The following is a 27,858-nucleotide window of genomic DNA, read 5'->3' as shown; positions in this document are numbered from 1 at the left end:
CTCCCTCATAGAAGCGGTGAAGGGGTGGGGCTACCGTTTCGGCGTGCCAATGAATGCTGCGGAGGGCGGGGGCGGAAACGAGCCGCCCAATAGTGGGGCTCGGGGGCGGGGCTCGGTGTGCTGTCAGAGCGCCGCGGCGGCGGGCGGGCAGGCTGAGCGGCGGCGTGAGGCGGCGGCGACGCGCTGACAGCCCGCGGTCGGGACGGCAGGTGGGGAAGCGGGACGGAGCCCGCGCGGCCGCCCCGCTGAGCGCCCGCTGCCCGCCCTGCTGCTCCTTCGTGTTCCTGGGCAGCGCCGAGCGCCCCGTGGGGAGAGGGTCGGGCCCTCCGTCGGAAGAGACGGTCGCCTCTGTTCTGTCACGACATGACGCGCGCTGCCGCCGTCCCTCGCCACTGACACCGCCGCCTCCCGTCGCTGCAGGAGGCGCGCCCCGAGAGCCTCCCTGCTCCGGCCGCGGCGACGGATGGCGCGGCGGGCGCTGCCCCCGCTGCCGTGACGGGACCGCGCCGCCGCCTCACGCCGCCCCCCTGCGAGCGCCGGGCATGCCGCTGCCTGCCCGCGCCGCTGCCCGCCGCGGTGACCTGGCCCCCCGGGGCCCCGGGATGGGCCGCGGGAGCTGATCCGTCGGGGAGGCTGGGGGGAGCGATGAGGAGGATGAGCCACGTGGGAAGCCCGGTGAAAGCCTACGATTTCTTGCTGAAATTCCTGCTGGTGGGGGACAGCGACGTGGGCAAGGGGGAGATCCTGGCCAGCCTGCAGGACGGAGCCACCGAGTCGCCCTACGGCTACAACATGGGTAAGCTGCATCCCCTCGGGAGTTTCTCCCGCTGTGACGAGGTGTCTGTGCCCGCTGTTCCCCGTTTCCCACCACCGTGTGCACAAGTGCCCTACAGCCCTCCAGGCTCTCGGTATCCGGACCCGCGGTGAGGCTACGACCGCGCAGGAGGCAAAGGCCACCGACTAGTGCTGCCAACTTCTCGGGCTGGGAAATTAGTGCAGCTAGACCAATAGATGAGAACAACTGCTTCTGTAGGTTCCTGCCGATTTATGGAGCTCCCAGGTAGTACCAAAGGAGAAAAAGGGTGCAGGCAAAGACATGCCGAATGATGTTTTGCTGTACGTAGTTTTCAGAAAGGAGGTGGAATTGTTGTCAGGGTTTAAAACCCCATGCAATAATTTCGATCTCATGTGCAAAACTATTTTTGGAGCTCAAGTTTAAGAGAAGTGTCTTAGTACACAGAATATATTGATCAAGGTAATAGGATTTATCTTCCGAAGCAGTTATTTTTCTGTTATCAATGAGTAAAGGGAAATACTAATAAAAATGTTTTTCTAGTGAAGGATCTTTGTTAAACAGCAAAGGTATTTGTGAAATATCTGTGAAACTGCTTTCACTGAAAGAGCAGAAAAGGAGATTTTTTTTTTTCCTCCCTTTTTTTCACTGTCATGTTCTTAATATCAGAAGAGTAGCCCTTTAAGATCAAAGTTCATGTTTGTAGTATGTTCTTTCACTTAAGCTTTTTAAAGGGCAAGACTGAAGAGCCTCATCCATGCTAGATATATTCTGTCTGCAGAATAGGGAGTTGTGAACATTGCAGGCTGATTTAAGACTAAGCTAATGGCTCAGGGAAAAGGGGATTTCTATTTTCCTTCCCTCCCATTCTCCTCTCTCTACTCCCTGAATCTTGTTTGCCTAGAACATACTCTAGTTTCCCTTCTTTTTTCCCCTCATGCAAATCTATCATGCAGCATACTAAAAAGCAAATTATCTTGTCAAATTACCCATTGCTTTAATTTACTGCCAGTATAAGTCTGTGACTAGATAATTCACTGGAAGCCTTTACATTGACTTAGAAACTGTTATTATGTTGAGTTCATAGTACTGATTCACAGCGAAGAACTGGAGGGAGGGAGGAGAGTTCTCTGTACCATTGCTTATGAGTCAGACTGTACCTTGAAGGCATCAATGTACAGTTTAAGATGTTTTCTCAATAGTTTTGCTAAATTACTCCTTGGGGTGTTGCAGTGTGTTTACTCTTCATGCTGTTCAGGTGGTTGGAGAAAAGAGACAGAAGGCCTGGGGAGAGCGTGCCTAGTCTGGCCCTGTTCTGTACACACAATCTAGTTTATAGATTCTTACACTGAAGGAGCACTTTAGTCTCCAATGTATCTTGACGTAACTGAGAGAGAATGTTTGACCAGCTCCCAATCTCATCAGTCTTACTTCAGCCTTTTGCATGTAAACCTTGTGATGCTTCTGGTTTTACTCTTAAAAAATATTTAAACTGTGTGGCTAGTGCTGTAACTCTGTGAACAGATTTCTTGACAGCCGAGAAATACAAATATTCTTTTTGACTTATTTTGCAAGTACTTAACATGCATCTTGGAAACTCTTCATCACTACTAATAACTTCAAAATGTATACATACAGGGTTGTAAGTTTTATGTTCTATTTCATGGATGGTAGTCTCTTCACCAGGACATTTATCAATCTGAACTATGCAAGGTTAGGCAAATACAGTAATTCGGGACCTCACAGACTCTGCTATGCAAAGGCCACTGTATCACAGAGACTGAAAGAAGTTCTTAGTCCCGAGAAGACGAGCATGTCTGAAGAGAGGGATATGAGTTACAACAGGAGGGCAGATATACCAGATGGCATGGTAGTAAAATGTGGAAGGAATATAATCTGATTTTTAATTTTGTGCAACTAGTGTCATAATTAAGAATTTTTGTACATACTGAGCCTCAGTGTTTACACAATCATTGTGTACCATCTAGTCTCACTTAAGGAAGGATTTTAACTGTGAAAGTTCATAAAAAATATTTTCTCATTCTTCAATTTATAATGTTCTTGAGTGCATCAAACTTGAAATACTTTTGAACACTGATGTAAGCTGCCCAGTTCCTCGGTGGTCTGTATCCGATATCTCTTCTCTGCCTGTATCCCCTCAGCCTTTCCTACATCGTTTGAGCGTGGCTGCGTAGGATGCAGCTGTGAGGAATCTGTGCAGTCTCAGGGACTATGAAAATAGAGATGCAGGGAGAGAGATAGAGCTAAACATCCTGTTGGTCTTATGACTCATTTTCTAATTTAACTTGATTAAAGAGCTTGATAAACACTGACTTTTTCACCATTTTAAAGTCCTTAGTTAACTGCTAGGATCCACCACTTTCATAATGTCAGGTAGGTGTCTGAATTGGAAAGAGAAAGCCTAGTGGTATGATAGATTCTGTCAAAATGTGCCATGTATAAGCTTTGAAATGACGAAACTTTGTTGTGGAGCTTGATGAAAGGGATTAGCTTTGAGACTACAATGGAAGAGGAGAGATATGATGTGGTAAAAGATGAGCAATTGAGGAGAGGAAGAGCACTGAAGTGCCTTGAAAATGAGAACAAACAAGTTAATGTGATGAAGCATGGGAGTTTGGGCAGTTGTTTAAATTTGTATATGCAAGAGAGACAGAATTTGATGTTTATTGCAACAGGAAAGAGGTTATTCCTGTTGCTGAAATTTAGTAAATTGAAGGTGGGAATATGAATTTTGAGAAGTTTGGAAAGAACGAGCTACAAAGGGTGATCAAGATGAAGGACAGATGAGGGCTTGGGTAAGACCAGCTGTTCAGAGAGCTTACCGATTCTGTGGATAAAATGGAAAGATGACCCTGAAGTTACAGGGCTGGGTTTCAGAAAGGACAGCAGTGCATTAGAGTTGAGGAAGAAAAGTTAGAATTTAGCTTTGATATAGGGTTCTTGTGCTAAACAACGGGAGGTATCACTAAGATGCACTGCAGTGCTCTAAGAAGTAGAGAGACAGATTATTTATAGAGGAAGTATAGGGAAGGACAAGGTGCTGAACAGAGTGTGACCCCTCCTTTGCAAAGGAGGAGAATCTGAGTGAACCCCATGGGATATTGAGAGGTGGAAGAAAGGCTGAGTGAGGATGGACTCACCAGCAAAGAAGGATGAAGGGGCTTTTGGTTGGTTGTTGTCTCCAGCAGCATCAAAGACAGTTAAGCAGACAAGAAGAATGAAGGTAAAATAAAACCTGGAGTTGACTAGAACAGTGTGTGTGTGGGGGGGGGTTGTTGGTTTTTTGTGGGGGTTTTTTTTTAGCCATCAGAGCTATGTAACTGTCTCATCTCAACTCTATGGGCTCAAACTTTAATTGTATAAACAACAAATTATTTTTTCACAGGCACTTTCTTAACTATTCAAAAATAAATCTGCCATCTTTGTCATTCCCAGGAAAATATGGCAGTCATATGTCTTCCTATTTTTTTGTCAGTATACAAAAATGATATGAAATCTGGAGATGGGAAGGAAAGCCAGCATCGTGTGATCAGTCAAGTCCCTGCAAGATGCTGCTGGTCCACAAGCCATGGTTTGAAAGCATTCGGCATAGTTCAGCTATTAAGGAGGAGTAAAATCTCTTGGTCTCCAAATTTTTCTTAATGACCAAAGGGCTCTGGGTTGGAAAGAAGAAGAGAAGAAGCTTTATTAACATTACAAAGTAAGGACTGCCATGGAAAATGCATTGGTGAACATGATGCATAGAGAAATTTAGAAAGCAGTTATCCTGGAGATGGGCAGGTAGGGAGTAAGGTTAGTTGTCTGGGTAACCTGCCTTTATAGTTCTCTCACATCTCGCTCAAAACTGAAATTACAATAGATTGCACACACTTGGTCTCTAACCTAGTAAGAAAAACTGCACAAAAATTATCTGAGAGAGCTGCACAAGCTTTGCTTTTAAGCATTGTTAATTTCTCATCAGAATAAATTCAGAGGAAAGAATTGCTTGTAGACTAGAACATAGTACCTTAGATGTGCTGTCACTAGGTAGACAAATATTTTGATGTTTTGCACTAATGGATTTTTATTCAGCTGGATTCTGTTTTGCTTTCATACTAACATGCTTGCAGTGTGATTGCTTGACACAGGGACTGAAAGGAATGATTGTTCAAACCTGTGTACTCCTACTCCTTTTCTTGCAGGAACATCAGGTTTAAACTGACAAATGGCCTCTCATCCTTTCTCACCTAGCGACCTTTTCATATCCTCTTAAGTTCATATCACAGCTGTTTGTCTTTCCATAAATTCTGTCTGTCCTTAGATTGAGAACTTCACTGGGTATTGGTTGTCTTACCTGAATGCTTGAAAAGGTCCTGGTGTGTAATAGTCGAGGGTGTTAATAAGTGATTGTCTTGATCACTAAGTGGTTAGAACGCAGGCCTGGAGCTTGCATGGCCCAGCCTCAAACAGAGCTTATGGGGAGAGCCAGAGTACTGTATACACAGGGGAGCATTTAGGCTGGGGTAGTTGTCAGCTGCTCACATCCCAGCAGACAAACTTACAGTTCATGGTGGCTCTTCCTGATAACTTAATACACAGATCAAAGCCATTCTTTTGTGTAAAGCTGGTGTAAAGAGGAGGGAATGGGCCCTAACTAAAATAAGGAAACAAAAGGAAATATTGTTAACATGAGAAATTAAAAGATTTAGATTTGTGAGCTGACTGTGGTTTCCTCCCCTCACCCCCAACAAGATCAAATACAGAACTAATGGAGGTAAAAGTCTTAGCATAAAGATTTGATGTTAGGTTTCTTTGTTCTGTCTTCATAAAACCATGTTTTTGAAAATGTTACTTGGCTGAAAGGAAGGGGCAATAAAATTGTTTTGTTTTCCTACCAGTATAATAATGAATAGGATGGGTTGCTTATCACTGACTTATTTTGAAGCCATTACATTTTGCTAAACACAACATGATCTAAAGATTGCAACAGAAACTGATGGCAACATCATTACATTTCTGTATTTCTTTGCATGTGGCACCAGCTTTTAGGGACAATCTTCAGTCCATTCTGTTAGGACTTCTCCAGCAGAAGAGTTATTTAAAGTTGCAGAACACCAGTGTTTACAAGTAAATAAACACCTTTTGAGGTTAATTATGCTTGCCTATAAATAGACTAGACTTTATCTCACAGCGCAAGGAGAGCAAAAGTTGATCGCTCTTAGCTGTCATGAAGTAACTTTTCCTAACAGGCTAAATAGGCATGATTTTTTTTTCCCCTTGAATTTCATTAAAATCCAGTTGTGCGCCCATTGATCTCAGTTTAAAAGGATTTAAACTGCATTCTTGTACAAGGAAAAGCAGGTGAGGTTTGATTTCATATGCCAAGTTTAAGTGCCTATAAGAGATCTAGTGTCTTACCTCATTACTGTAGGCTTCTGGGCATTGGTGGAAAGAAATAGTTGCTTCAGACAAGGCATCTAACGTATTTTGGGATGAGTCTGTAAAGCAGTAATAGATCCTACTCTAAATATCGTAGTTATGACTGCCCCTTATCTTAGAAGAGCTGTGCTTATTGCTGAAAGACTATATTAATTTTAAATTGTGCTATATACTGCATGTGAACAAAGTTCAGTAAACAGAAATTGCTACCCACTCCGTACTTGCTCTTCCCCGTCACTGTTTAAAAGAGAAAAATAGAAATAATTCTCTCCTTTTCCCCTTTTCCAACACCTATAACAGCATTTTGTCTCTTCCAGGTGATAGCACTGTGGAGTAGAAATTCTTCTTAATAGGCAGTCAATTATGAGAGGTCTGTGTCAGCTGAAAGTGTGGATCCTGGTTTGACCTGATTGCCTTTATTCTTGCCTTACTTATGACAGATAGTTTCCATTCTGTAAAAAAAAAAAAAAAAAAAAAAAAGCACTTATGGTCTAATTCAGATTGGTTTTGTTCTTTGTTGCCATTCATGTACCTTTCCGCCATCCCCAAATCTCAAGTTTGGAGTCTCATGCTAACTTTGTGATGCTAAGAATTGCTCGCCTCATGAGACCAGTACATCATGTTTTCTTCCCTGATACATGGCAGCATACTTGAGTGACACCTTTTTTACCTCTTTTTCCATATTCTTCATAAACAATGTGGTAAAGGTTACTGTAGCATCTCCTGTCAGGTCAATCAGTCAATGTTGGGTTTTATATTTGTTAGCTGATCTTGCACATCTGTTGAAACAATGAATATTCACTTTGCTTGATTTAATGGAGCAATAGAAATCCTAGTCCCGCTTAGCGGTGTATGGTTTTTCATATGTTTCTTTGAACCTTTCACAAAATTAGTTTTGCTTTATTGCACACTTTCTTCTACTTGACTATTTTTCTTCTATTTAATATATTAATAAAAATATTTCTTTGTTTTAATACTGCTTAGCAACTCAGGTGTCATGCATTCGTATCCATCTCATTGACAAAATCTGTTACTGTCTCACAAATTCATGAAGGTCAGAAGCTAGGTCACTTTCCAGTGAGGTTTTGAAACCCACTTAATCAATAGGCTTATATTATTTCTCTTCCTAGCTCTCTCCTCACCCAACCATATCGGTGGGAAAAAATCAAAACTGTGTGTGCATGCACATATTCAAACCAGATATTGGTTTACCTTGTTCTTTTCCAATAACTGGCCTTTACGTTTCTTAACAAGGCCTATTCAACAACAACAACAAAAGACCAAACAAAGAAAACACCTAAATTTTGGTCAAGTATATTATTGTATTGTACAGTTTCAGAATGAAGAAGCCTTGAAATCTTAAGACCATGCAAATGTTTTTCAGATTCCTGCCTAAAACCAACCTGCACACACTTGTTTGAATTTGATATCTGCTATTGCTACAAGTAATACTTTAGACTGTTGTGGCAAAAGGGACTACAGTGATAGCTTACTTTATTCTTTGTCTTTCTCATGCGCATTCAATAGCACTATGTACTGTCTGTCTCAGTTTCCCTTGGGCTACTGGTGTCTCCCTGGCCCCCGCCCCTATTTTTTTATAGATTTGAGGGAGTGGGAAAATGACTGTGAAAACAAAATTACTGTGAGGCTCCCAGACAAGTGTGCAACATGAAAGACAAAGTCCAGCTTATTTTGAAAAGTGGTCAGGCTTCAAGGTAACTGAGTCCTTTTAAGCTGCTTTGGCCTAACCAAAATTGTGTTTGCCTGTGCCAGGATTAAGTTTTATCCAATATGTTGGTTAAATTACATTTACATATTGCTGTAAATTTGTTTTTGTTCTGGGAGCTAAACAAGAATGGAAAATGGGATTAAGAATAGAAATTGGCTAACTTTAAAAGTTTTATTTGTATTCCATTTTATTCAGCTCTTCTGGATTTTGCTTAATATGAGACTGAAAATATGAAAAAATAATGCAATATTTACACAGAATGCTCGACATGGGCTAACATTTGTCATGCTAGTGTTATTTAAAGACCACCTCAAATGCAATACACCAAACAAGTTTGGTGTGAGCTTGCTATGCTCTTTTATCCACATCTAAATCTGTTGATTTAGTGGAACACATCTGTACGAATAATTGTTCCTTTCTTTTGTGTCTTGATGTGTTATAATATGGAAGCATGAACTGGGCAAGCTAAGTAGTCAAATACTCCAGTTAGAGCTGCAAGTTCATCAGGTAAGTGAAGCTGTTACAGATCAAACACTGATTTATCGACATACACTGTATATTTAATGTCCTGTCTTTCAGAAAGGTAAGAGAAAATCCTCTGTTGTTATTAACTGTAATTCAGTACCTACTCAGGGCAAAGTCCACAAAAATATTGGTGTTCACCACAGCTGTTTACGTATCTAAATTGTCACTCAAATCTATGGAAAGTTCAAAAACTAGTTACTAAGAAGTTAGGATGTCATTTCTGCCCAGGAATAGAGGGGGTTTAAAGGTCCAGAAACTAACCTTGCTCACATCTTTACAGTAGTTTGTGGCATCTAAGAGAGTACCCTCTTTCAGCTGGGTGGGATAAGCAGAAAAGAGAAAGCATCATCAATAACGAGCTGTGCTAAGTGTGTCACTTAGAAGAACAGCTGCCTTAAGGCTTTAATACAGTACATACCTCCTTTTGGTATAATTACATTCTTGTTTGATATGTTAATTAAACTGCATATTGGTAAAAGGAATATATGTGCTGTGTTCAGCTGAGACTTACTGGATCTGGTTGGTGATTCTTTACAGGAGGCATGGGTTTTTTGAACCCTAAAGAATATAAATCTCTAAGGAAGTGGAATGTATTCTGGTTCATATAATGTTCAGATTGGCTGAGCCAAATCTCTGAACTGTGCTCAAGGCAAGATGAGAATCCTCTCTAGGACAGAAGAGTAGCTCTTCTCCGACTAGGGGAAGGACAGGTAGTACCTAGCAGTGAAAACACCCTTACATGCATACAAAAACATTTCTGTCAAGTCAGTAATTTTTGACTGTTTTGTAGACATGTAAACAGTGAAGATTAAGTATTTTGGCATCATGTTTGTTATCAGAAGCAGGGAAAGCTATTTATTGTTCATGAGATGTAGTCTTGTGCTAAGCTGAAAGGCAGTGTAACAGCTTTGCTATTTTTCTTTGTTGCGTAGGATTTGCCATTGAAGGGTGCTGATATGAAAGCACTGTGTGAAATCAACAAGTGGTGTCAGAAGATGGAGGTGATTAAGTAATAGCTGGTGAGCATGAGGAAGCTAGAAGAGCCAAGGCTGTTACTCCAGAGTTATCTTGGACATTCAGATTATTTGTGGGATGTTAGATTTCAAAGTAGGAACTGGTAGTTTAATATGCAGAGTTGGAGTAACTATGATGAGAATTTCTGGAATGGAGATTTCCATGCATTTTGAAAAGTAACTTACTTCTAAGTTAAGAACATAAGAAGTGTCATCTTGAGCTCATTTAGCCTAGCACTCTGTTAAAAATGGTAAGAGAGACCCTATTTAGGAAGAACATGCAAACCTGGCTGCTTTCTGAGGTCTGCTTCCCTCCTGCGCCTCCCAACCTTCCTAATCCAACATTTGGAGATTTAGAATTCTTTGCGACTACTTCATTTATGAAAATGGGTAATCTCTGTATTCTTTTTTAATAATTATAGTTACAACTTTGTATGGCTTTTTCCTAATTTATATAAAGAAACCATTTTGCTATGCATTTCTTTTATCTTATGCTAGAGTAAGTGGGATTCTGTGACTTCCTTTGAAACATTCAATACTGATTAGTGTAGAGACACTTCTGGACTGCTATGAGCCCTCCCCGCCAAATGCAGCTTTAAAATAAGATGTTGCCTGATGCAAAATCAAACTATCCAGAGTTTTCCCCAGTAAATTATTTTTGGGTCCCGGCTTCATGTTCATATAACATAAAGTCCCAATGCCATGAATACCTGTTTTAATTGTGTTTGTTAAAATCGTGCTTATTCTTTAAGTGTACTTCAGTACACAAAGCTCTGGAGAAACGTGTTTTGTAAAAATACTTACATTCTTGGATCAGAAGAAGATAACCTATTTATTAAAAAGTTCCAATTATTCTTAATATATGACTAAAGTCCCGTGTGTGCAGATGTAAATGTAGGAGACTGAACATGTGACAACGTTTAAAAGCGAGCTGCAGTCCAGGAGTGACACATTTGCCCTAGATGAATTGCAGCTGATCCTTCATGCTTTCAAATGCAGTGCAATCACTAGTATTTAATTACTGTAATTTGTTTACTGTGTGGTGTGTTCCAGGTTTATGATTCAGATTTTACCTCTTTATTTCCCCCCTGTTTTTACATTATGTATGTTGAGCACAACTTGGCAGTTAGTAACTCACTGTTATGCTTCTGCCATTGCTCTCATTTTTCTTCTGGGCTACGACTTCATGCAAAGAGCCTTACCCTGACTTTACCAACGTATGTTCCCTTGTAATCCCACATCAGCAAAGCTGAAATAGCAAAGAATGCTTACATACTCTGAAAGAATGTATTGAAGGAGCAGTCATAAGGGTATTTGAGGATTGTATGTTTAATTTGCCCATTTTCATAGAGAATGAGCCTTTATAGATGTTTGGATGAAACAGAAACGATTTAAAAAAAAACACAACAGTTTAATTGAAAGAAAGAAAATGGGGTGGAGGCATATCTTAGTCCATAGGTTTCGAATCAAAATAATTCATCCCTTCAAAATTTTAGGGACAACAATGTGTTAATGTATCTCCTGTGCCCTTATACTTTGTTTGCAAGATGACTTTATGCAGTGCCTTGAAACGGGATACGTAAGTACATGAAATATGAAACTGCCAGCTGGAAAACCCAGAAGAGACCCAGCAGGTCTGGCAGCCTTTTTAATACTCTCTCAAGACTAGACTGAGGAAAAGAGGCTCATGTAGCTGATGGATTCAATGGAATGATTGAGTCAGTATACGGAGAGTCTTGTGGTACAAAATTTTTAACATGGATATCTGGATACGTATATTTCTTTTCTAATTGTTTTAGCAATCCCTATACATAGTGCATGGTCTCAATCAGTCAGGACTCTTGTTCTTCTAATCTTTCTATATGTTTGCCACAGTAAATATGCTAAGTGAAATTTGTGTAAAGCACAACCTTGACTTTTCAAACCACTTCTGAATTAGTAGATTTTGGTTTAACTTGAACACATATTTTATAAGATAGAAGCGTGATAAATGGAATTTTAAACAAGTTCATAACCTCTAAACTTTTAAATTGATTTTCTTTTCCAGTTCAGGCAGAAACACAGTTCCTTTTAGAATGATGTTAATCCTGGAGCAAGAAGATTCTAGAGTCCAAGAATACATGTGGTGTAATAATTTGTCCATATAAATTCTAGTTTTTGTCTCCAAACAGGAGTTTAATCCAGTACTGTTTGAGAACTATAGTTTTATTGGCAGACTCATTTATCAATCTATACTGTTTTTGTCTTCAACATCTGCGAGACAAGCTGGTTCAATGCAGAAGACTACATGAAAAGTAATTACATAGTTTTTGAGTGAAGAAAAGTCTGCAGTTCTAACAACTTAAATGAAGTCTGGCCACAGACTAATGAGTCACCTCTCTGGAGAAGAGAGACCTTTGCGGGGGGTAACCTAAGAGCAGCCTCCTGGTAGCCATGAGGAGGTCATCAAGAGGACAGAGTGAGGCTCTGTACATGTACTCTGTACATGTAAGAGACAACTGGTGTAAGTTGAAACAAGAGAGGTTCAGAATGGGTAAGAGGAAAAACTTTTTTACCATGAAGACAGTCAAGCTGTGGAACAGGTTGCCCAGAGAGGTTATGCAGTCTCCAGACCTCATATCCGATCCTGTTTTGAGTAGGAGGGTGATCTAGATGACCTTCTGAGATGGCTCCAACCTGAAATTTCGTTTGACCCTATTCACCTGAAATCAGTTTATTTTAATTTGTTGGAAAACTGAAACCAACTAAACGATGAATGGAACAAGGGCGTTGTATCAGTAATGTATAGTCTGTCTTTCTCCTTTAAATCCTAACAAAGATTGTTTGCTAGCATTTTGTGTTAATTTTTTGTCCTGGAAAAGCAGTACAGTTATAACTTTGGCAACTCTTCTGCTGGAATAGCTGGGGAGGACAAGATGGGAGAAGTGGAAGTATAATCCAGGCCAGACTTAATTTCCTTCATTTTTCTAATGGAAGTATATGTCCTGAAGATATCTCATGACTTGGGAATTCCTTGAGTTAATGGTAATGTTATCTATAAAGCCCATTTTACTGCGGCATGTGTTTCACTTGGAATTCCAAATTTAAGAAGTGCAGTTGGTCTTCTGTTGCTTGGTTTGGAGGTTAGTTTGAAAGATCTTCCTCTTCAAGTATCTGTAGGTTGGAAATGGTGGCTCTATGTTTTCTGGATGATAGCTTTTAAGCCACAGTAATTTTTCAATAATGATATGAATTTTGCTCTCTGGCATCTTTAAAGCAAAATTATTGCACTTCCACCTACGTGTTGTGAATTCCCACTTTGATCTTCAGTTCATCATAATGACAGAATTCATTACTTGTTCAGCTCAAAGAATTATTTTTCAAGTAATCTTTTTTCCTCTTTTAACAAGCATTGCTTTGTGGGGTGCAAAAAAATACCTGCTTTTTTTCTTTTTACTACACTTGGTGACAAATACTGCTGTGACTTCTGGGAGTATTGATGGCATCCTGGTGTAGGCTTTTTGGATTGTTTTTTGTAAACCTTGGTTATATCTTGCCATTTATCATAAGTATTACTTACAATTTCATAATATGCAGGAATATGCTTATGAAACAGTTCTGATTTTTCTAATTGTTATGATATATCGATATGCTTTACTGAAAGTGATGGTTTGATTCTTTAGAATCATTTATTTGAGACTTGATTTAAAGCCTAGGGAAGGTTTGGAGAGGTTTGCAACTCTTCTCAGTGAGCTCTTCGGCCTATAGCTCAGAATAACGGTGGCTGGATGTTCTTGCGATTCTTCTCATGCCAAGTATTTTTGAACTGGTTTACTGTTAATGAAGTGTCAAGACATAAAAGGTCATTGTTCTCTTCTGGAAAATATTGTAAAATGTGAAATATTGCATCTGTTTTTAATATTTTATGGTAGGTTTGAAGCTATTCTCCCTTCCAGATTCTGGCCATATTTCAAACCTAGTGTTTAAGATATAAGTAAGGGCAAGTTCTGCGTGGCTGTGTCCATTTCTTTCTCGGTTTGTAGAATTTTTAAAGATATGTAACCTGCCTTCTGGTCTTTTCTTCATGCACCAGGATGATTTGATCCCCCCTGTTAAGCTGTATGATAAAGAATTATTATGCCACAAAGATATTCACAAGCACTGAAAATACTGGACAATCAAGTGTTTTATAAAACTTACTCCACTTTTTTTGGGGTCAGTTGTCTTAGCTTGGCCAAGCTTCCCTTCACTGTACTTTCCATGGATGTGCAGAGCACCACACCATAGCTGTTGCTTGGGATACATGTGTATCTCAAAGAAGATGATACAAAGAATCATGTTTGAGACTTTATTTAATTGCAAGGAGCATAGAGTTGGGATTGTGAATGAGAGGCTGCTGTGGAGAGCTCATGCTCTTTGAAAATAAGGTAACCAAGTTTTTTAGGAAGATAGGATGCTTGTTAACAAAGTGCCTGATGTATGCAAAGGAAGTCTTCTTGCAATCGAGCTCTTACTTATAGGAATTGATGAACAGCAGCAGCAAGAACATGGTATTGTAGAAGATATTTTTTTTCCCCCTGTACTTATAATAGAGGTTAATTTCTAAATCAAATTCACTGGTGCTAGGTTATGGTTATCTTTACTTTGATATTAAATAGACTAAAAGTTGAGGGCAATTCTTTTTATAAAATGCAAATCTTAAGTAGAAAAGAGCTGTCTTAAAATACTGTTGCTGTTTTATAACAATGACTATAAACTGGGAACTTCTTGATGTTACATTTTTTTATGTTGCAGAGTTCTGTTGCAAAGAATTTGGAGAGACAAGCCGGGAAATCGTAAAGCTAATGTTTGTTGTCTTCTGCCAGGAGTGTGTTCCTTTCCCAGTGTAGGGAACTTGAGTGATCCACATTCGCTCTTAAATCATAATCTGATGTTATTGGCTTTGAACAACTGTAAAAAAAACTTTGGCTAATAATTGCTACCAGTCAGTAACAATCCCATCTCAGTCCATCTCCAGAGCTGTCGGTAGTTTTGGGGATCTTGTCTTTTAACATGAATTTTCTAGTCAGAAGCGTGAGTTGCAGTGTTGTGCATGAGCAGTTGGATCTCGATGCAGGAGAATATAGATCTGCAAGGCACCAGATCTATATTCTGTGATCACTGATCACCCTGGGCTCCTTGTTTCACTTGATTCTTTCACGTCTGTAGAAAAAAGGGTCAAGAAAAAAACACCTCACTTACCAGATTGCTGGGATTGATACATTAATTCCAGTTTATTTCAAATTTACTAATAAAATGTGCTGAAATAAAGGAAGCACTTTTTTTTTTTGTCAGTAATGCTAATAATATTCCCTTTTCGAGCAGTGCTACTATTTATAAACAATAACATGTTTATATATAGCAGCTTTCATCTGAGGATGTTAGCTGCAACTTGTAGTAAACATTTGAGTTGACAAGCTTACCATACGCCTCCGATATCCTTTTCTTTTGGAGTGGAAGAAAGGAAATGCTGAACTGAAGTGCATAGTTCCTGCTTCTTCCTGACCTGGGGGATGGGAACAGTTCTCTTTCTTCTTGTAAAATAAATTTCTAAGGCCTTAGATTGTAAAGAGGCTATTTTGTTGTTGACAAGTAGATGTTAAAATGGAGGAGAATGAAATATGATCTCAGGATCTTTATTTCCTTTCCTCTTAACATGAATGGAAATGGATCGTTCACTAGTTTTGGTTAAAAGTAGATTATTAGCTGATGTCAAATAGTTTTCTTTCGAAACAGTCGTCTGCCTTGAATATTTAGTTTTTATTTAGCCATCTCAGCAGAAACACTGCAAGCTAAGGCATGAATAAAAAAACCATGGACTTAACAAGTTGTTTGCGTGTTCTTTTTGGGGAGGGTGTGAATTTAATATGTAAAGTACTGGCTTGTTTACTTGCTAATGCTGACAGTGAGAGGATGAACAGAAACTTACTTAGTTACTGCTTCTGTAAATTAGCAGCCTGAGTAATTAATTTTTGGGGGCTTATATAGGTTTTGGAGTTTCAGTTGTTAATTTTGTTTTCAGATTAGTATTGGAGGTATGCCATAAAGTTGTGTCAAACTTCTTACTCCCGTACCATTTGCTTTGGTTCTAAGGACAACAGTCTGGACTAGAGCCAACTACAAGTGCTCTGAGATCTTCAGATTTTAACCTGGTGCCCTAAAAATTTTGTAACTATGAAAAGCTTCTGCGTAATTGTTAAAGAGCACTTTCATTTTTTTAAGGGTAGATTTCTTGTAAACTTAATTCCTTTAAGCATTTAAAAGAAAACAGGTGTACTGAAGGATAGATTGTGATATTGGCATGTGTCTGTGACCATAAACAAAGCTAAATAAAAAGTTGAGCTTTCTGATACAAATAGCTTCTTTTTCACAATGTGAAAATTGTCACATCATTGAAATGCGTGGATTATCTGTGAGACTTTGTAATTGTGGTTTATGGCTTGATTAATGAGGTGAAGAATACAGTCTAGATCTAAAATTTTAGTGTCTTTATTTCAATCTGAATAGGCAATCTGTGCTTTTCAAACAGATGGCTTTTATTGCAGTAATTAAGTGTGATGGAAAAGACTGGAATTTGGGAAGTGATGATTATTATGAAATGGCAAGCAGAAGGCAAATATGACTGTCACATAACCCGACCTTTGTGCTTACATATCCAAAGATATAGTCCAGTATTATTGCAAAGAGTTTATATTTTTGCAGCATGATGTTGAAAACACAGGGCTTAGTTTTCAAAGCTTAGTTGAATTTTGAATTAAAAGCCTGCTGTGGGTCCATTTGCTGTGAACAATAAATGAATGGAGTTGGAAGTTGTGTCACTTGTCAAATATACTTGAAACAGTTACAACTGTGTTCTGAAGAGAAACGTTAGCCCTTAATTATAATGTGTATATGAAAAGCTAGATAGCTGAGGCAACTTAAAGTGGGAAGTGATGGGATGATTGAATTCTCATCATGCCTATGAGAAAATGGTTTTAAGCACTCTCTGAAACCTAAAACTGTGTTTTTGAAGTGCAGTCAACAGTCTTTGAACCTGAAGGATGTTTTCAGTGGACTTTGTTAAACACAGGCCCAGAATCCCACTTAATATATATATTTATTTGTGGACACTTAATTATTGGCAGAGAAACAGACAGCAGGAAGGAGGCATTAGTATGTGTTTGAGAAAACTATTATTGAATGATTAATTTGGACAAACTGATGGAGTGAATGATTGCTGGAGAAGGTGTTTAACGTTGCTATCTCTGGAAGGCGGTCAGGTCATGGAGGCAAGGACTTGGAATGTTTTATTATTATTAATTATTATTTTGAGGTAGTTAGTGTTTTAATTAAATCTGAAAGCTGCTAATCTGACATCAATTATCTACAAGGAACAACATGCCTTAAACTTTAAAGAAAGGGCACATCAAGAGGAATGAGTAAAAACAATGAAACCAGTTCTTGTAGTATTTATGAGCTAAAATGTAACAGAGCACCAGGTTCAAAGATGAAGAGTCATGTATTCTGTACTTTCTCAGGTATAAAAAGGGTTGTTTTTAGGAGCGTTTCTAAGACAAATATGCCACTGAATAAAATCTTTCAGTGCTGAATCGGTAAAGCACAGCTCTGAGGAATCTAGTCTTAAAGTTCTTGGGTTTTCTCCCCTGTTTTTCTTTCTCCCCTCTCAACTTCAACAAGTTAGAGGAAATACAGATCCAAAGAAAATGCAGAACAAGCTCCAAACCATTAAAATATTATGCTAACATCCAATTCCTATGGAAAATTTTGAGGGACAAATCTGGATTTTATTCTATGTCATATTATCAAGATATGATCAATAGTTGGTCTCTAGTCCATTGCATTCAAATTTCATCCAAGTGAGTCAGTGTGTTTTTTCACTGCTGCAAAGCTAAACGATTGGCTGTTAGTCACACTGTAGATAGTTGAATCTCACTTATTAAACTGAAAAGATTTTTGGTGTAAATAACATTGCCTGTGGTGGAACACAAATGAGCAACTTGAATGACTGAAGGATTCTGCCCTAAAGAGACCATCACAAAAACTGGAAAATTTGATACACTACAATAAGCTTCAAGAGAAGCACAAATTCACAGGAAGCCTTAAAATATTTAGTGTTGATGTGAATGCAGTGTGGTCAGTGAAGCATAAGTGATAGTGTGGTAATGGTTGCAAAGCATCGATGCAGAGAGGATGGCTTCCTATTTACTGCAGCTGGTACCAAACAGCTGAATGTTTTTTTGGGAATCTTACTACATTCCTGAGTTCAATAATATTTCAGTTTTCTATCTGTTAATTTTGTGTCTGAGAAGAACAATATCTATTACAAATCAATTGGATTTAAGCAATCTAAATCCTTCAGTGAGGATAGTGACTTGTTTCAGGGTCTTTAATTTCAATTTGTGGCTTTAGATAAATATTTTTTATTAAAAAACATCCATGTGAAAGTATTAAGCACTGGGAGGTTTTTCTGGTTTATTTCAAAGTTGAATTTTTTTGATTTAGTAACCTTTTTCTTCCCTTTCTTGTATAGAGATACATTTTAGTTGCATATCCAAACAAAGCTATTCTGTCTTACTAAATGAGTGAATAATATTCTGGAAGGACATTTGATTTCTACAACAGCAGAATCCACATCTGTTGGTCTCATTGTTATGGTTTCATGCTGTTCCTGATGATTCATGGAAAAAGGCTTTTTGTTTTGTTTCTTAATCAATGGCAAATGCTAATTGCAGAGATGTTCAGGTTATATTATCAACTGCTTCTATCTGTATAACAGCTGAAGAATAAGGAAGTTTCTGCATCCATCTCTTCTTCAAAAATCTTTTGAGAAACCTGTAAGATGCTTTCATAAACAGCAGCTGGTAATAGTATATTTTTCAGACCTGTCTTGTGCATGTCATACAAAAAAAAAGTAATATTTTGCATTATGTGTGTGGCTAAACATGAGTGACTTGCAGTAGTTGATGGTCTGTGATGCAAAGCACAGTGCCAGGTTTATTCAGCTGTGTATCCTCTAGCTATGCAATACTAATTTTCTATGCTTGGTATGTCTTTTAACAGAATGATGGATGTCCGTTCACTGTGTGGGATGTGTCAGTGTTTGCTAAACATGATCTGTGCCTCTTCATTAACTTTAGATAAACTAGTGGAGGTATTTCACCCTGCGGGAAATATCAGCGGTAGCACAGGATGCTGGAATGAGTTATATAGTGTTATGCAGGGTTTGTTCTGCATGTTTTATGTTTTCAAGAATTTCTGAAATGATGAAACTTGATCTTTCAGTGCACAGTTTCAGTGTCGTAGTCTGTTCAGTGTCCCAAGACTTTGTCTATAGCTTTGGAGTGTTTGTTTGTTTAATTTTTTTTATTTTAACTTGTGCTTTGTAGATTTGACTATTTCCTATTACTGCTGGAGAACTGGAATGCTTTGGCTGATAAATGAAAATAAGTCTCCCAGAACTGGTAGTAATACATTGGGGTTTTTTTGTGTGTGTGTCTTTCCAAATGTACAGATAAGGGCCTGAATTAAAGGCAGAAGATGCTTCAATTCACACTTCTGTAGTGAGCTAAAATCTTGAAATGCCTATTATTGCTGTACCTGGCCTTTCAGCTCAGTGCTTATCTGGGAACTGTGAAGTTGGCCTGGCACTGAACCAGTCTCTGATTTGAGTTGGAATTATCAGAAGAACTTAGCTCCCTCTCTTTGCTGCCAGAGTAGAAGGAGCTGTGTTGAGAGATTTTTTTTTTCCTTATATACTCCTACTTGACAGTAGGATGCATTCATCAGTTTGTAAAAGTGGGACCAGCAAGCTTGTATGTAGATGTGACTCAGGTGAACTATCCTGCAGGCAATAGAAATGAAGTTGCATCATTGCAGTATGTTTCCTAGTTACGTGTGACTTACCATCACAGTGCCTCTGTCTTCCTGATCTTCTCACTTACCTGGTCTTCATATCACAGCAAGACTGCTTCTTAAGCTTGCTTTCTGTCATCTCTCTGGTCATTGCTAGCTTCTTCCTTACCAGGATCTCAGTAACAGGCAATTCCTCTCGGTTTCTCATTCTTAAGAAATTACCTCACTCTCGGACCTGCAAATACCCGTTTCTGTAGTGCTATGGCAAGGTGACTTACCACTCCTCTGTTCTTCTTGGCTTTGAAATTGGGCAGATGCTTAGCAGTTGCTACTGCTGCTAGGAATGACATAAACCATGTAACAAGTCAAATCAATTAATAGATAAAAATATTTTTAATTAATAGTACTGTAGTGCAGTTAGCCTTCAAAATTTGTTGGTTTTAAATCTCTTTACCTTATAAAGTTTAAAGTTGGTTTAACTCTACTAATATCAGCAAATACAATACAGAAGTAAAAACAGTTTGCTAATATTGCTATGAAAGTTTTTGACTACTAGCTATTTAATTTATGAATGTAAATTTTGGCATGTAAGAAGCCAGGAAATCGGAGAAGTGAAGTTATTTGTAGTAGAGATAAAGAACTTGTTTCACCGTATGCTTTAGTATCTATGTTACAATAGGTATCCTACAAAAAGGAATTGATGCTATTGTGCTGTGTAATAAAAGCACTCAGGGTCCTCCAGTGTCCGTTCTGGAGGAGAAATTGGTGATAGTTGTGTACAAATGAGTTGCCTTGAGACTAAAACCTGAAGATAGCCACATTGGGTAATGGTGCACTGATCTCTGGGCAAGGAATTATCCAGATTTGTAACTAGGAGAACATTTCCTGGGGTAGTGCATCCATACCTCATTTCAAAGAGTAGTGTCTTGTGATTATAACTTAGTGCATTCAAGTTTCTGGTTGTTTTCATAAAATGAGCTCAAATTTTGTTTGCCTCAGAGAGCATCTTACACGTGACAAACGCCATTTGAGCTGTTTAGTGTGGTGCAAATTTTAGAAGCACAAATAAAGCATCTCTCCACCTATGGCTACAGGGGGAGCTGACTCAGCTGACAACTGTTACCTTGCAATAACTTCTGTTTGGTAATTTAACATCTGTTCTTTATTCCAGACCTAGTATTACGTACTCCTTTCCTTGTGGAAAAGGAGATGGGCAAGGCTTCTTTTTCTGTGTCTGCTTATTTATGCCAGAGGGCTTTAAACCTATTTTTTGTTTACAAAAATGGAGGTAACTGACCATCAGTGACTGCTTTGAGGACCTCTTCATGACAACTGGTAGCAGCACTGAGCAATACTCTACTGGAGGAGCAACAGGAAGACCATTTTGTTAACTTGGTGACAAAACATGTTTTCAGGCAAAGAGCAAATCTCCTGCATGGTAGGTGTCTCCCCAGAGTTGTGCTTGCAGCTGAGGCAGATTTTCATTTGTTGTTTATGTGCCATGCTATGCTATACTTCTTCTTTGAGAGCGCGATATAAGTACTTGATACATTCTCTCATTAAACTTTCAAACTTCTCTTTCCCCTGTAAATACAGAAAAAAAAAATCTTCTTGGTAAGCATTTGTTATGTTTATCAATAGAAACATTGATACGTAGATTAACTTTCTTGTTCTGGATGTTGATGCCACTCATAATAATGAATCTTACTTACAGGATCATCTTCAGCACTGTCATCCCTGTTCCTCTGATAAAGATGTGCTGAACTCTTAATTAGTAACTAGGGCACTCTTCTGCATGCATTTGTTTTTCCATGTCAGCGTGTCTTTCTCACCCCCTTGTTTTGCTCATGCCCTTGAAAATAAAGCATGTTTCTCTTTTTTAAGGTACAAGTCTCATTACATTTCAGTACATCTCTCAGACCTAGTTTCCATGCTTTTTAAACTTCATTTGGAGGACTTTATGAATAAATGTTCAGTTCAAGAAGTTAACTATGACACAGCAAAGAAAACATGAGAAAAACGTATTTACCAGTGAAACTGTGCTGCTTGGCTGCACAGTGTGAATACTGAATGCACATTTTTTAAATAACATTTAACAAAATAAAAGCCTCTCTTTCTTTAATGTTTATAATTATGCGATTTGTGGATGCAGTACTGAAGCACAGTGTTCAAAGCCATTGACCCTAGCATGGTGGTGGATATTCTCAGGGGTCAACTGCAGCTACACAACTGCTTCTGATTAGTTTTACCTAATCTAATTGAAACTAACACACCCATTTTGACCAAGAAAACAGTAATGCTAGACTTGAGCTTATTTTTACATAGTTTAATTGCTTCTTGGGACATGTCAGGTTAGCAGTAAAAAGGTAATATTATATAGCACTGAACATTGTTTGCAAAGACTACAAAATGTACAATAAAGATGTGAGAAGTTATACGTGTGCCTGTGTATACATGTATAAGTATGTATACATACTTAAAATACATACTTCCCTTAAACACTGCAGTACTTCTTCAGCGTATCTGAAAGAGCTATTGTAGCAAAACCACAAGGCCTGGGCATGTTATGGGAAGGAATAAATGGAACCCGCCTGTGTTCTGCTGGACACAAACTGCATAGGTCTTGTGGGCAGAGAAGGCTCTTATCAATGGGAATGGGAAAGGCTGGAAGACAAAAGGCAAGCCACTTCTTGCACCATCTGCTGCTTTTATGTAAGAGGGGGGACACGCGTATCTGATATAAGCTGTGTATGAGTCAGAGATGATATGGAAAGAAGAAATAATAGAGGCAGTAAAGCTAGGGAATAGAGGAAGAGAACAGCATTTAGTCTGCAATGTATGTATGAGAGAAAAGGCAAAAAAATAGTTCCACCTTCCCTTGTTGAAAAGAGATAAAACTCTTTAAGCATATATATTGTCACGATAATGAATAAAACAGATCATTTATCAACCTGAAGGGAGCCTGAGATATCTGCTCTGAATGGACCAAGCTTAAGTAATATAAAAGGTCTTTGTAACTTTATATGAACATGTTGTTCTTACCCATATGCATTTCATAGAGTACTAATAACAAATACCTTTTTTTAAGGTCAGCTTCTTTGAAATCTCTGTCTATGCGTATACTGTACAGCTGCAAGCTGCTCTAAGGTTTGCATGACTGTCTTCCCCACAGGTATAGATTACAAGACTACAACAATTCTTCTGGATGGCCGACGAATCAAGCTACAGCTCTGGTAAGTGTGTGCTTCACCTTTCCTCATAATTTATATTTCAAAGACACAGAAATGCAACTCTTCAGGGCATGAGTTCTCCCTTATGCTTCAGAAATATTTAGTCAACTAAATGAGAAAGAGTGAGCCAGGCAGCTAGCCCTTTGAGTACATCACGCTTTCTCTTTACCTCCATTTTGCATCTATTTCATGTAAAATGGGGGACCCTACAGTTTCCCTACGTGAGAGGGACATAAGAAATGCAGAAGAAGGGCACAAAAGATTACAAGTGCCTTCAAGATAGATTCAAAGTGCCTTCAAAGATTATAAAATATACTGGTAATGAGAACCATGAAAGTACCTTAGAAAGCATACAGTGATTGTATAGCAACATCCCTTTGCTCTATTTATTAGTAGTAATGGTCGACTAAATAACCACAGTATTAAAAAAAAAAAACAAAACCAAAAGCAGCATTATTGCTCATATCATTTAATTTATATGCATTCTGATGTGATTTGATCTTTGTAAAAACATGTCGAGAACAATAAAATTATTTTACAACAAATGTTTTTCCTGTAGGGTCAAATATTTGGTCTGTCAGGGTGCTTTTGTGTTAAGGTTGTTTGAAGATGGCCATCTTCTGATTCATTTAGAAATACTCAGCAAGTGATACAACTTGAAAAATGCAGCAACATTGCTGCCTCTTAAATACGTTGTCTTCCTCTTTCCCTAAACTCATGGCATAAAAGAGGGAGAAGGAAGGTCAGTGCAGGACAGAAAGGAGATGAAGTATGATTTTTTTTGAGGAACCATAATCTAGATAAATTAGAGAGGCAGGTTCTAGGAACAAGCAGTGTTCAGACAGCGTAGAGAATTGGAGGTGAAAAAGAATTGTTATTATATCATTTTCCTCCTAGAAAGAGACAATCCTGAGCCATTTCCATCTTTAAAATTAATTTTGGTGTTTATTTTTGTTTGAAACATTTTATTTACTGGAGTTAGATGCCTTTGTGTCAAAGCTAAGTTATTTTTAATTTCTTCTTCATTGGTTGTTATTGCCTTTATGATTTTCAAAATAATGTTTCAAATGTTAAATGCAATGGTGGATAATGGTACCCTGCCATATGGTATCTTGATTACTTGATATTTTCTTTTTCTACTTTCTTTTTTCTTCTTCTGTCTTCCACTTTATATAGCTTAGCAAAAATACCACATAAAGCTTTATCTGAGAAGCAGCTAGGAAGGAGATGTTTTAATTCTTTTTGTGAAGGGCAAGGATGTTCTTTGGACTCGTTAAAATAACAGATTGGAAATGTTTCTACAGTTGACCATATACGGAAATACGTGCCTTGCATTTGAAGATCTGTAATCTACCTCAAAAAGTCTTTATGGAATTTGTTTCTTATCATGTTCTTCACTATAAATTTGATTTTGCTTCCAAACACTTTATGCAGTGATTTTTTTTTTTTTGGTGTATGCTTTTCTAAAAATCTGTGCCATCTATGACTCTGTAGAGATGCCTTCATCATGCCACTAGACTCACGATGAACTATTGCTGCTGTAATCAAGAATTTACTGTTTTTCCATTAGTCTCCTTGGTGATGGCTATTGTTTCCTCCCACTTTTCTTTTGCTGTGAAAACAGAATCTTTCTTCAAGCTGAACTAAATGCAAAGTCTAGTGGCATACGTACACTTGAGTAATAGCCTTTGTTTTCCAAGGGCAATCACAAGAGTAAAGTTTGAAGTTCTTGTCCTCTTATCCTGAGAAATCTGAGAAATGTAGAGGAAAGGGCAGAATGCCAGTGGGGAAAAACTGCTGAGAGTAAGAAGAGCTCTTACACATTAGTGACTGCTACTGCAGGACTAATGGAAGAAGAGCTGATAGTGACCAGTACAGGTGAGTTAATCTAGCTGAACTCTTAACATAGGAGGCCACCTACTTCTTTTAAAAATATGTATAATTTATTTCATTTAGGGATACATCAGGGCAAGGGAGATTCTGCACCATATTTCGGTCTTATTCAAGAGGTGCTCAGGTAAGCAAAGCACAACTTTCTCGATGATGAGTAATGGTTGTTGGATGAATGAAAGCAGAGTTAGCAAACCATCATGGTGGCTTCTATAGCTCACCTGTAGATTGCATGCAGATTCAGTAATAGTCTGAAGATAACACGGGAAATAACAAGGGGCAGGATCTTCTTTTGGGGAGGGGAAATCCATGAGATTGAAGTTGAATCAGGGTAAAATACAGTGATATATATTCTTATGCCTTCTTGTTAGTTACCTCAATAACTTAAGCATGTTATCTTACTTTGATCATGTGAAAATTATGCTAATACTACTTTTTAAAACTGTCTGCCAAGTAAGAGAAATTGATAACATAAAACTGTCAAGAGTAATGTGAAAAATACAAACATAGTCTAAAATGTGATGAAATGTAATGACTTGTAAGGAAATGACTTTCAAGAAAAAAAAGACACGCTAAAAGTCACTGTAGCTTCAGACTTTAAAGTATTGCTGTAATTCATGAGATATATTGGTTCTGATAAATTGCATCTGTTATGTTCCAGAATTGCACAGAGCATTGAATCTTCAAGCTACCGAATGTGACCAAAAATATTTGCTATGGCTTGTGATGTGTGTATGATCAACCAAACTTGTCCAGTATAAAAATAAATATTTACCAATACATTAGACCCTAAAACTAAGTCAGAACTTCTGCCCCTTAGCTGACCTGTAATCTACACAGAGAGGTGGGGCTTGGTTTCACAGGATGCTGAGGTTCTGCTCCATTGAGAAGTTGCTCAGCATCTTACAAGATTATTTTCAGAACTGGACAATTTACAGATAGTATTCTCTGTGTCATACCTCTGTTAAACTTAAAATTGTATTTATTTTTTTTAATACAGGGAGTAATACTAGTGTATGATATTACAAATCGTTGGTCATTTGATGGAATTGATCGATGGATTAAAGAAATAGATGAGGTAAGGTACAATCCCAGAGTGTCACTAGTCTGTAACAGATGACTCTGACTTATGATATATGACTACTATATTTTCTACTGTTTTTACTGGCATTTGCAGGCAGTGCTTACTACAGTTATCCAAGATGCCAAGTTTACAATTTTCTTTCTATGTTTATAATTCTAGAAAGTTGGAAACATATCAGCTGAAGTGTCTGATTTCTTTAAAGGTGTTGATGGAAAGCATATGGAGGGCAAAGATTTCATATTGTAGTCCCACTCTTGCTATAGATTTGCCACATCATCTGTGCAAGCCTGTCTTCTCCGAGGAAGGGATGTTTTTAGATCTGCGAATCATAGAATAATTGAAGCTGGAAGGGACCTCTAGAGATCATCTGGTCCAACCTGCCACTTAGTCTTTAAATCTTGAAAAAGCTTCTGTTGTTTTAATTGAGGGAAGGGGGAAATGAAAGCCAAACTATTAATTTTTTATTGCTTCTCTTTGCTCAGCATGCTCCTGGTATACCAAAAATCCTGGTTGGAAATCGCCTTCACTTAGCCTTCAAGCGCCAAGTGTCTACTGAACAAGCACAAGCCTATGCTGAGAGGCTGGGCATGACTTTTTTTGAAGTCAGTCCACTTTGTAATTTCAATATTACAGAGTCCTTTACTGAGCTAGCAAGAATAGTATTGATGAGACATGGAATGGACAGGCTCTGGAGGCCGAACAAGGGTAAGCGATGTACACGGAAAATGTGTAAATTTAGTCCTAGCTAAGGTTTATGGTTCATTAATATAAAACAATTTTCAGAAACTTTAACCCTGATGCAAAAACATCAAAAAAAGAAGAATGAGGAATCCTGTACAATTTGCTTTCTAAACAGAAGATATATATCTGCAGGCATAACCTGTTCTGATTTTGTAGGGAATAACATATCTTTCCTAGAACTTACATGCTCAGTCATTTAAGTATTAAGACATACATAGGAAACTGAAGCAGCAGATATTTTGGATAATGTACATGTGGGAAAGGGTGTGGGAGGAGAAATGAGAATTCATCTTGGAAGTACAGAGTGCATGCAGAGTGCTGGGTATGCTACTACCATGTGGCTGACAAAAGCATGCTATTATAATGCAAGTTTTATGTCTGTTTTTAAGTACTGAGTCTGCAAGACCTTTGTTGCCGTGCCATAGTTTCCTGTACCCCTGTGCATCTTGTTGACAAGCTCCCTCTCCCTGTTGCCTTAAGAAGCCATCTCAAATCTTTCTCCATGGCAAATGGCCTTAATGCCAGGATGATGCATGGACGCTCATACTCCCTCACATCCAGCAACATCAATAAAAGGAACAGCTTAAAGAAAGCTAAAATTATCCGTCCACCACAGAGCCCACCAAAAAACTGTACAAGAAACAGCTGTAAAATTTCTTAAGCTCCTTGTGGGAAAAGGAACCTGGATGGAATCCCCTCGTGAAGCATTGAATACAAGGACTCTGTGTTCAATGGTTGAGCACACTCTATGTATGTATCACACTACATAGACAAAAATAAGAAAAATAAGTCTTATTCTAGAGCTTGCTCACTACAGTAATGCTGCTTTGGAATGAATGACATGTTCAGAGCAACTGAAAGGATGTGACATTTTGCTGTTGTATTTTCATACTGCATTTTAGTTTCTGATGTGCATGATGCCATTGTTTTTACTAGTAGATGTGTTTTCATATAGGGGATAATTATCATTATATTCAGTTCTTGATTCCATGAAATCTGCAAAGTGACTTACTGTGTAATTGTATAAAATCCTGTCTTTTTGCAAACTATTCAAAAATATAAAAATTAATCATCAGTTTGCATATTCAGGCAGAGGTTTTTAAATGCAATGTATTGTATACATTGTTAAATTCTACAAATTGCGTGACAAATTCTAGTAATACTGCAATTGTGCGTCTGGATTTTTTTGTAAAGCTTCCTTGATAACTTTGAAGCACTAACTTAACTAAGCTAAAAATGTATATATAATTATTATGCACATACACAACAAGGTTTTGTCCCATTAGTGTATGTAATAGATTTGATAAAGTTTTTGGTATGTTATTTAATACTTTGGGGAATTAATTTGTGGTTTAAATACTTATTTTTCTGTAAAAAAAAAAAAAAAAAATTACATTTTATACCACTCTACAAGAAAGTTCTAGGAGGAAAATGCCAAAGACACTGTGGTAAAAGGAACATGACTTGAAGAGCTGCTTTATAAGGAAAGAACACTATTTAAAAAAATAAATAAATGTTTCTGGAAAATAAATCCTATTATGCTT

General features: G+C 38.2%; 1 protein-coding gene across 1 annotated transcript; it reads left to right on the top strand.

The window, feature by feature from the left end:
- Positions 1–134: 134 nt before the first annotated feature.
- Positions 135–27,858, top strand: RAB40B (RAB40B, member RAS oncogene family). Its single transcript, XM_072881406.1, has 6 exons — positions 135–796; positions 22,542–22,602; positions 24,556–24,616; positions 25,490–25,567; positions 26,056–26,278; positions 26,704–27,858. Exons 1-6 carry the CDS (start codon positions 646–648, stop codon positions 26,973–26,975), a joined length of 846 nt encoding a protein of 281 aa, XP_072737507.1. The 5' UTR covers positions 135–645; the 3' UTR covers positions 26,976–27,858.

The sequence above is a fragment of the Ciconia boyciana genome, chromosome 16 (genome assembly GCF_034638445.1).
Source record: "Ciconia boyciana chromosome 16, ASM3463844v1, whole genome shotgun sequence".
Classification (NCBI taxonomy): Eukaryota; Metazoa; Chordata; class Aves; order Ciconiiformes; family Ciconiidae; genus Ciconia; species Ciconia boyciana.
This window is presented reverse-complemented; position numbering and strand designations above follow the sequence as displayed.